Source organism: Nyctereutes procyonoides, unplaced genomic scaffold (assembly GCF_905146905.1).
Source record: "Nyctereutes procyonoides isolate TBG_1078 unplaced genomic scaffold, NYPRO_anot_genome, whole genome shotgun sequence".
NCBI classification, from domain to species: Eukaryota; Metazoa; Chordata; class Mammalia; order Carnivora; family Canidae; genus Nyctereutes; species Nyctereutes procyonoides.
Window position 1 is genome coordinate 11,597,943 of NW_026575031.1, and position 11,298 is coordinate 11,609,240.

The window sequence follows — 11,298 nt, forward strand, 5'->3', positions numbered from 1 at the left end:
CTACTTCTCACCTTATAAAATGGTCTCAAACTCCTCTGTGATTTGATATTTGTGTATGTCCTTTTTGTACTTTTCCAGTTTTCTTTCCTGGCTGTCAGGCAGTTGTAAGTGGCAGGTCCCTCCAGCTTTAGATCTTTAAGCTGCTGCTGCTAATTCCTTATTGACTGGAAAATGAGATTGCCACATTTGTTCAATTCTGTGTAACGTAAAAGTGAATGGGCTACAAGTGAGGGTCCACAGCATACTTTCATGACGAAAGTGTATGAGCTTGAGTGCATGAACTTAATTTTGTTATTTGGTCTTTTTTACTTTGGTTCTAAGCCGTGCTGTGGATAGTTGAAGTTGTGGATAGGGAATTGGATAAATAAATGGTTCTTCCAAAGGGTTTGTAAAGAAAAAAAAATATTTGTGTTCTCTTGAATGATAGGATTTCAGATTTTCTTTCCAGACCCAATTCTACCCTTAAAATATCAATTTCAGGGGTGCCTGGGTGGCTCAGTTGGTTAAGTGTCTGCCTTCTGCTCAGGTCCTGATCCCGGGGTCTTGGGATCAAACCCCACATTGGGCTCCCAGCTCAGTGGGGAGCCTGCTTCTCCCTCTCCCTTTGCCTGCCACTTTACCTACTTGTTCTCTTTCTCTCCCTCAAAAAATAAATACAGGGCAGCCCCGGTGCCCCAGCAGTTTGGCACCCGCCTTTGGCCCAGGGCGTTATCCTGGAGACCTGGGATCGAGTCCCACATCGGGCTCCATGCATGGAGCTTCCTTCTCCCTCTGCCTGTGTCTCTGCCTCTCTCTCTCTCTCTGTGCATCTCATGAATAAATAAATAAAATCTTAAAAAAAATAAATACAATCTTTAAAAAATATATGAATTTCAAAAAAATCTACCAAGAGGTGTTAAAGCAGTGGCTCTCAGTCCTGACTGCACACTGGAATCACCTGGGGAGCTTTTAAATGTTCTGATGCTGAGTCTAACCCTCACAGATTTTAATTAGTTTGGGGGGGGGTGGACCGATCTTAGGGAGTTTCAACTTCCTTTGATAATTCTCATATACAAGCAGGATTGAGAACCACCACTGTAAAGAATCTTTAAAAAAGGAAAAGATAAGAAAAAGAAGGCCTATAGCCTAACCCTGCATTGTTCAACAGTCAACTGTAACATTTTTTTAAACTGTAACATTTATTTATAGATAAGCAAATGGAAGGTGAAGGTCCATGTAATAACATCTGTTTTTCATTGTAAAAGAACCTGTTCCTTCAAGTCAGAGCTTCTCAGGCGGTCACCTTCAGGTCTCATGTGTCAGAATTGCTAGGAGATTTTGTTAAAGTACAGATTCCTGTGCTTATGCAGACCAGCTGTATTGGAATCTCAGGGTGGTGGGACCCAGGAACCTGCATTTCCCACAAGTCTCCCAAATGCTCCCTACAAACATTAAAGTTTGAAAACCGCTATTCTCAATAGATGATGTTAATGGAGAACTGAAGTTATTTATCGCACGTGGTTTGTGGGAATAATGAATAAAGGACAAGTTACAGCTAAATGCCTATGTCAATTTTCAATAAATCTATAAAGCAGACCTTAGTATATCTTTTGTAGGATGTTAGCTCAAGTAAACCTTCATGTCCTTCTGATGATTATATGGAAATATTTAACTTTCCTTTTAGCAAAGATATACGGAATTCACGTGCTACTTGTGAAATTTAAGCACATTAACGCCAATAGATAGAGATGACTCTGGTGAGATTTTTACCCTCAGCTAAAAAAATAAGTGGTTCTAGTTAACTATAGAAAAACAGACATAGCCTTAATAATTTGGTGGATGATGGTTGTTGGCCATTTCATACATTATCCTACAGAATTGCTCAGTCTCCACGTTCATGAACAGAGCCAGGCTCAGGGACTTGTGCCTGTAAAGAACCACCCAAGATCACCTTCAGAAGAACACTGGCCATTGACAGCACTATTTTACCTCAAGGCTACCCATGCTTATAATTGTTTGAGAGTGGAATTAAATACAAGCCACCTCCTTAACTCCTTCCACTGTCAAGGATTGCCAAGCCCTGATTAAGGCATGGTCCTCCTTGCGGAAACCAGGAGCTTTGCCTCTCACAAGATTGGGATTGTCTTAAGATGCTGAAGTTTTCACCTTAATGAAATGTTTTGGGACCCTTAAATAAGTTTGAAATTTCGACATGGAGTTTATAAATAAAAAGAATAAAAAGGATAAACTACAAAAATATTTTGTAAACAAAAAAGAATTACATAAAAAATTATGAACTATCCAAATTGATCAGGGTGGGTTAGTGCAGTGCTGCCAAGGGTAATGTTGCTGTAGGTTTTTCTAGGAAAAAAGAAAAAAATCCACCTTGTCCCCTATACTGTTCGGTAAACCCTTTACTGAATCAGATCCCTCTCTCCTCCAAAATGCTAGCTAATATTCTCACCACCCTTTCTTTCACATTAAATTGGCATGTCGGTGATTTCCTTTGTGTATCGAGAGTCTGCCTATGTTTGGAAATGATGCTCACTCACCGGCTCCGAACACAACCTTCCCAGGTTTCAGGGACTCTGAGCAGAACTTTTTTGCAGGATAAAACCGAGGTACCGGACTTTACAAGTAGACAGCTGAGAAACACCATTGCCTTGGCTTTAGTAATACTAGCAACATCAGTGGGTTCTTTCGGAATGTTAGTGAGGATCATCGCAGTGTTTCTGATTCTCCCCCGCCTCCTGCCCAGAAGGTTTGTGTCCGCTCCTTACGGAGAGGCCACATCAAGCAGAATGGTTAGTTGTTTTATCACCATGCTGCATGGGAGCACTGAAGGGCCGGGAGAGGGCGTGGATCAGTACAAACACAAAGTGTCCAGTGCGCCACGCAGCTGTAGTACAGTGTATGGGTAAGGGAGATCGGGGCACAGCTTGTGGGGCTGTAGAATTACTGGAAAAAAACACAAACTTGGATGCTTTCCTTCTTTGTAGTACGAAATGCTTCATGTGACCCCACCAATGAGCTCACCAGATGTCCTCAAGACGAGTCCTGTGGCTGATGCTGTGGGTTGGGTGGACGTGGATAAAGAAACTCTTCAACACAAGAAATACCCAAATGTGTTTGGGATTGGGGACTGCACTAACCTTCCCACGTCGAAGACCGCTGCTGCTGTAGGTAAGAGAATGAACTATGATTCGTATTCTCCCAGAATGATGTCACCCTGAGGCACCATCATAACAAAAATAAGGCTTGGCACAAGCGGCATTCCATTAATAAGGAAGCTTTTGTGGCCTTAAAATGACGTTAGCCTCCCTGATACAGAAGCCAAGTTGTCTGTGAACTTACTATCATGTAAAGAAGGAAGACTAGCATGACCTCATCTGCCTTTTTTTTTTTTTTTTTTAGGTTCGAGTAGTTTTCAGGGGACAAGGCGTTAGGGAGAAGGTAGCACTTCTCCAGCTCTCTGGAATTCTCTTACTTCTCATACTGGCACTCTCATATCCGTGGCCTTTTTTGCCTGTGACACTAGGCAGGTTGGCTGTTTTTCTTCTGCTTGAAACACCATAAAGCTGGGGAAGCATTTGTTTCCACAAGAAACACATGCAAGTCAATGAAAGCTTGCAGACCAGAAAATTGTTCTGTTAGGACAAATACAGTGGAGCATGCCCTGATTGGTACACGATTAAGGCCTTAGCCTGGAAAACTAAATTCTTTACCACCATGTTCTGCACTAGCAGTGATGAGGAGAATTGCCTTTTAGATGCTGTCCTCTACAGACAGGAACTGTCTTCTCCAGATGCTGTAAAACGCAGACAATTCCTGCTGCTGGGGATGAGAGTGTTTTGTGTGAATTGCACACCTGCAGAACGTGTTGTGTTATTTTCTTTTGTGTGTGTGTGTGTGTGTGTGTTATTTTCACTATTGCAGCCTAAGAAGGGCTTTCCAGGAGACCCACTGAATGTCCTTTTCCATTATTAATAATAATTTCCCCCCAACTTTTTACTTCAAAAATCTCAAACCTGTGAAAAATTTGAAGGAAAGTACAATGAATATTCATATTACCCTTCAGATATTTACCAGTTGTTATCTTTTGTAACATTTGCTTTATTACTCTTTGGACATTTTTTTATTGAGTCATTTGAAAGTGAGTTTTGGGGATCCCTGGGTGGCTCAGCGGTTTAGCGCCGCCTTCAGCCCAGGGCCTGATCCTGGAGACCCAGGATCGAGTCCCACGTCGGGCTCCCGGCATGGAGCCTGCTTCTCCCTCCTCCTGTGTCTCTGCCTCTCTCATTATCTCTATGTCTATCATAAATAAGTAAATAAATAAATCTTTAAAAAAAGTGAGTTTTTTTAAAAGACTTTATTTATTCACGAGAGAGAGAGACAGACAGACACAGGCAGAGGGAGAAGCAGGCTCCATGCCGGGAGCCCGACGTGGGACTCGATCCTGGGTCTCCAGGATCAGGCCCTGGGCTGAAGGCGGCGCTAAACTGCTGAGCCACCGGGGCTGCCCTGAAAGTGAGTTTTGACATAGTAATACTTCACCCTCAGACACTTCGACCTGCATCTCTTAAGAAAAAGGACTTTCTCCTCTATATCCATGAGACAATTATCATGTCCAAGGAATTGAACACTGTATTATCTCATATTAATAATCTTTTATACAAGCCAGTTTAGATTTCTCTAGTTTTTGTAAAAATGGCCTTTATTATCTTCTCCCCTTAAATCCATGAGCCAGTTAACACTACATTGGATGTCATGTCTCTTTGGCTTCCTTTAATCTAGAACAGGCCTTCTGACATTTGTTTTATGACTTTCACAGCATTGGCATTTTTGAAGAGTTGGTTGTCTTGTAGAACATCCCATAACTTAGAATTGTCTGGTTGCTTTCTTAAAATTAGATTCAGGTGATCCTGAAGGGTAAGACCCTCCACACGTGAGGCTGTGTTCCTCCCACTGCCTCACTTTAGTAGCCTGCCATGTTAGCTTGTCTTGTCCTTGGTGAAGCTGGATTTCTCTGGGTGAAAGGATGCCTGTGGTTCTCTCCGCTGTAATGATGTCTTTTCTCTTTGTGATTTATAGGTAGACTGTGGGATGGTACTCTACATTTAGGTTTCTCTTAATGTAACCTGCTGAATTTCTGTGTGAAAAATGCCTGTGGATGCATGTGAGGTCCAGATTACCCAGTTTGTGGCTGACTTCAAACATTTCATTCACTGTTCTGAATAGATAATATTAAATATGATTATACAAAAAGTTATAAGTGAGAAATCTAGCTCCTGGCCTTGCTTTGCATTTGCTCTGCTTCTACGTTCCTCCTGACTATGTAGAGAGCATCCTTATTATTTTTACATCTGTTTTTTTCCAGTCTGTATTCTATTGTATGGTTGCTCCAGAATTTACTTAATGAGTCTACTCTGAATTTATATTTGTGTGGTTTCCAATACATTTGTATTTCTTTTTTTTTTTTAAGATTTTATTTATTTATTCATGAGACACACACACACACAGAAGCAGAGACACAGGCAGAGGGAGAATCAGGATCCATGCAGGGAGCCCGATGTGGGACTTGATCTGAGGTCTCCAGGATCAGGCCCTGGGCCGAAAGCGGTGCTAAACTGCTGAGCCACCCGGGCTGCCCACATTTGTATTTCTTTTTGTTTTAAAGATTTTATTTATTTATTTGAGAGAGAGAGAGAGAAAGAGAGATAGACTGAGCTTGTGCAGGAACACACAAGCAGGGGGAGGGGCAGAGGGAGAAGCAGGCTCCCCGAGGAGCAGGGAACCCCATGCAGGGCTAGATTCTAGTGATCCCAGTCCTGGGATCATGACCTGAGCCAAAGGTAAATGCTTAACCGACTGAGCCACCCAGGTGCCCCTCAATCCATTTTTATTTCAAACAGTACTGCAGTGAATGCTTTTATTGTATTCATGTTAAATGCATATATATGTCATTTCAATAGTGACAAAATGTAACAGACATCCCAGTGTTCCCCAAGTGGATCTACATTTCTCATTAGATTCCCTTCCCCAGGTGTTCTGAGTATCCCTAGCAAGGCTTTCACTTGTTCCATAACCCATCCTTGTTTTTACTTGCCACCCAACCAGATGTCTTGCCTCATTCCAGACCACTATGCTGCTGTGAGTGAGACCCCCATCTTGCCACACTGAGTCTAGCTTTCCCATGGCTCATGCCTCTTTCTCTTCCACAAGATTCTCCCTTAATTACCCACACCACAATCAAGACCAGGATGTGAGCTTTAACAAAAGTTAACAGAAGGTTTGGCCATAACAGAAGGGGATTATAATACAGGAAAACCCCACAACTTACATACACTTTCATACACAGCACACCCTTAAACCTGGACAATGTGACTACTTCCTGGGTCCCAACATCTCTGCAGGTGACACCTACTGGCCATTGTTTCTCCTCTTCTGTTGGCCTTGATGCTCTGCTGCAGAGTCCTCCTTGGATCTTCTCAGTAAAGATTCCAAACTCTACATGGCTCTCAAAGGGTAACAAAGTTTTCCAAAATGGAAATAGGATCTTTAGAGATGTCAAAACAATGAGGGCATCCAGTTTTTATATATATATATATATAAAAAATATATATTTATATATTTTATATATAATAGAATTTATATAATATGTATTATATATTGTATATATACTTTATATTTAAAAATATATAGATATATTTTCTATATAAATGCATATATAATTTATATATTATATATATTATATAAATACATAATATATTGTATATAATTATATATCATATTAATAATTATATTATATCATATATTATATATAATAATTATATCACATATAATAATTATGTTATATATTATATAATGATATAATTAATATTACAATTATTAATATAATATTATAATTATTACAATTATAATATTAATATAATTATGATATTATAATATAATATAATATAAATAATATATATAAAAGAATTTCAAGCAGATTCCCAGCTGAGCATAGAGCCAGACATGGGCTCAATCTCATGACCCTGAGATCATGACCCCAAGATCATGACCTGAACTGGAGTCAAGAGTTGGATTCTTAACCAATTAAGCCATCCAGGTGCCCCAGCCAGTTTATATTTTTAAGCAGAGTTATTTACTCCTTTTTTGGAACCTCCTCATTTTGGGAAAAAATTTTATTGCTCTTTCGATTTGGGCATCAGCAAGCTATACTCTGCTAGCCAAATGCAACTTGCTGCTTTTGTACAGCTGGCTAGGAATCATTTCTATTGGTTAACATTTGTAATCAATTTGATGATAGGGACTACTGAGGTTTGGGAAAAGAATTCCATTCTTCTCACTAGTAGGCCTACATTATAAAAAATTATTTTTATATTTTGGATTTCATTAATAAAACTTTGTTTTCTTTCTTGTTACATAATATTTTTTATATTTACCTCTGGGCCCACAAGTGTAAAGTTTTCCTTTATTATTATTATTATTATTATTTTTAGAGAAGGAGTGAGGGACAGAGGAAGAGGGAGAGAGAGAATCCTAAACAGACTCCATGCCCAATACAGAGCCAAACGGGAGAAAAGGGAGGCTTCGTCTCACGACCCTGAGATCATGACCTGAGCCAAAATCAAGGTTTGGACACTTAACCGACTGAGCCACCCAGGCATCGCGGTAGAATTTTCCTTTGCATAAGAAGTTTGTTGACTCCTGATTTTGGAGATCACAAAACAATGGCTTTAATGAGCATTTTACAGTATAAACATAACCCATCTTTCTTCAAAAGTAAATCTAGTTTTCCACCTGGAGAGACACAAACTGCTTGAATTTTTATTTTTATTTTTTTTAAAGATTTCACCTATTTATTCATGAGACACACACACACACACACACACACACAGAGAGAGAGAGAGGCAGAGACACAGGCAGACAGAGAAGCAGGCTCCATGCAGGGAGCCCAAGGCAGGACTCGATCCCAAGACTCCCAGGATCATGCCCCGGACGAAGGCAGGTGCTCAAATGCTGAGCCACCCAGGGGGCAATCCTGATTATTCAAAATTGAACACACAGGGATTAGCTGATATTATTGCTAGTATTTCAGGTGTTAAAATGCTATTATGTTCATATTTTAAAAGTTCCTCATATATCAGAGATACACACAAAATATTTATGGGTGAATGGTTGTGATGTTTGCTCTGAAAACACTCCAGAAAAAAAATAAGTGCCATCTCTGATGGGATAGAGTTTGAATGTTTTCGTAATAAAAAGAGCAGTCTCCCACTCTTGCCATCTAAAACCAAAAACTTCTGTCTACCTGTCTGACTGTATCTGGTCCAGGCTTAGCCAGGGCATTCCAGTACAGAGGAAAGCTGTTTGGCCTAATTGAATATACCTGGGGCGGTTGAGGCTGTCTGAACAAGAACAAAAGGATATCTGAGTAGTCTGGGGGATTCTGGATGCACAGTCCAAGTTGTCAACCACTGACTCCTAGGAGTAGGAGGACTGGGTTTGGGGGAGGGCCATCCTTACCCTCTTTCTCTCTCTCATGTTTGGAGAGAACTGGCTCTTGAGTTTCAAACTTAGAGGCATCTGTGTGGCCCTTTGATGAATTAAGGAACCCCTCCTGGTAGCCAGAACTTCGAGAGGTAAGGTGAGCCATGTTCTAGTTAAAATTTAGAGGGACAGGGAATAGAAGCTTCTTGTTTGCATTTATTTGCAAATTAGTTTTCTTTGAAAACTGGAGTGCTTATCTTTCTGACTTTTCCATTTCTCTTATAGCTGCCCAGTCAGGAATACTTGACAGAACAATTTCTCTGATTATGAAGAATAAAAAACCAACAAAAAAGGTTTGTATGCCTCATAAAAAAGCCCTGTCTCTATCATCTCCTATTCTTCATGAAAGCAGTGTTTTCCCATAATTCTGCCACTTTTTAAAAAAAGATTTTATTTATTTATTCATGAGAGACAGAGAGAAAGAGAGGCAGACGGCAGACACCTAGACAAAATGAGACGCAGGCTCCATGCAGGGAGCCCGATGTGGGACTTGATCTCAGGACCCCGGCATCACACCCTGGGCTGAAGGCAGGCGCTGAACCTGCTGAGCCACTCAGGTGTCCTCTGCCACCTTCTTAATATGGGCACTTTAATTTTTGCCTTTAGTATATATTTTTGCATAGAATTTGCATTTTTTTCCTGTGCAAAAAATTAAAATAGACAAAATTGCAACTATTTAGAGTAAATAATACATTCTAAGGTATTTATATAATACCATGAAAAAAAGCCACTTTCCAACTTGATCTCGCATGCAAATATAGTATGATGGCTACACCTCGTGTCCACTGGTGACTGGCTACAACCGTGTGATTCTCGCGGAATTCGACTACAATGCTCAGCCGCTGGAAACCTTCCCCTTTGACCAGAGCAGGGAGCGACTTACCATGTACCTCATGAAGGCTGACCTGATGCCTTTCCTGTACTGGAATATGATGCTAAGGTAAGGTCATCACTGAGGGTAGAGACACGTCTCACTGGCGTGTGCCCGGTGGTTATATCAAGGAGGCCTGGGTAGAGGAGAAATCATGACTCAAACCAGAACTGGTGGATGGGATCTGCTTTGTTGTGTAGTTTCTTGCGGATTAGTGATGGCAGCTTATAAAGGATCTGAAGCCTCAACCGTACTTGGTGAGAAAGAGGCTGCTCTGGGTGAGGAAAGGGGGTGATCCCATATCTGCCAGTCACGGAGGGAGGCAGCCTCTTCTCTTCATTTTTGGCAGTGACCAAGTCTTCTGTTTCTTGTGCCCTGGCTCGCTCTTGCTGCCCGATTAATAATAAAAATAAAACTAAAAATAAAATAATAATAATAATAGTAAATCACTTTCATGTGTCAAGTCCTTTTTCATCTGCCACCTTTTGTTTTTATTGTGTTCCAGGAAAAATAAAACCTAGTGATTAAGAGCATAAGCTTTGGAGTCAGACTGTGTCTGAGTCCTGCTTCTGCCATTCTCTAGCTGTGTGTCCTAGGGCAAGTTGCTTAAACACTCTATGATCAAGTTTCTTATCTGCAAAATGAAATTAACGTTGCCTCACAGGATGAGGATTAATGAGATGACACATAGAAAGATAGCTACATAGAAGGCATTCAAGAAGTAAATAGAGCAATAAAAAATTAATTGTTCCTCTTTGTCTTTGGCAATTTAACTATCTCCGAACCCTTAGGAGATAAGTCAGGGTATGTACACTAGTGGCTTTCAACCAGGGGCGATTTTGCCCCCTAGGGGACATTTGGCAATACTGAGAGATGTATTTGTCACCACTGGGAACATCTAGTGAGCAGAGCCCAGAGATGTTGCGAAACATCCTCAAAGGCACAAGACAGTCCCACAGCAAGGAAATATATCTGGTCCAAAATGTAGTAGGGCACTGACCTACCTATACTTAATTTGGGAGCAAATGAGAATACAGAGGTTTGCAGTTTGTATGTAGTAGAGGCCTCAGGCCAGTTTGCTGAATTGAGTCCACATGTCCAGAATCCTATAGCAAGTCTTTGTCAAAGCCGGGATCCAATGTAGGTTGTCCCCTGCTGGTCATGGGATCTTTCTACTATTACTACTACTACTACTACTACTACTACTACTACTACTACTATTACTACTTTCTTCTGCTAGACAAGTCTTGCTTTATGTGCTGAGAAGCATGTGCTTTGAGCAACCTGGCTTCCCTTTCAACTTCCTGCTGCTGAAGTCACCCTCATCTTTTCCAGTGCAAATAATCTTCTTCGGTCATTTCTTCCAGGGGTTACTGGGGAGGACCAGCATTTCTGCGCAAGTTGTTCCATCTGGGGATGAGTTAAGGATGGTTTCTGAACCCCAGTCACAGTTGCTGATTGATCAAGAGCAGCATGAAGAACTTAAAACCTAACCCCGCTCGAAGAATTTACTGCTGGATCATGGTGACCAAATGGCTCCCTTTTCAGTGCTCTGGATAGCCACCATGTGGTCTGCCCAGGATGAGTCTGATTCTTTGGAAATATTCAAATGAAACAATAGATTTCTATTTTTTAAATAAAAGCTTGCCATTGATTGAGATTCTATGAGACCATTTTTTAAAAAGATTTTATTTATTTAAGAGAGAGGGAGAAAGGGAGAGAATGAGTAGGGAGAGGGGCAGAGAGAGAGAGAAGCAGACTCCTTGCCTAGCAGTGACCCTGAAAGGGCTCGATCTCAGGACCCTGGGATCATCATTTGAGCTGAAGGCAGATGCTTAACCAACTGAGCCACCCCGGGGCCTCTATGAGACAATTTTATCTTGACTAGCGGAATG

At 40.9% G+C, this 11,298-nt stretch overlaps 1 protein-coding gene across 2 annotated transcripts in view; it reads left to right on the top strand.

Moving 5' to 3' along the window:
- The window catches only part of SQOR (sulfide quinone oxidoreductase), a 48,104-nt gene extending 37,041 nt beyond the window's left edge, over positions 1-11,063 (top strand). Inside the window, exons 7-10 of one of the 2 annotated variants that reach the window (XM_055316578.1) lie at positions 2,979-3,162; positions 8,758-8,825; positions 9,294-9,472; positions 10,771-11,063. In XM_055316578.1, the coding sequence (XP_055172553.1) occupies positions 2,979-3,162; positions 8,758-8,825; positions 9,294-9,472; positions 10,771-10,828 (489 nt within the window). In that variant the 3' untranslated portion in view covers positions 10,829-11,063. Of the gene's footprint in view, positions 1-2,978; positions 3,163-8,757; positions 8,826-9,291; positions 9,473-10,770 lie in introns of those variants that run through there. The other variant, XM_055316579.1, reaches the window with a different exon arrangement.
- Positions 11,064-11,298: the final 235 nt, after the last annotated feature.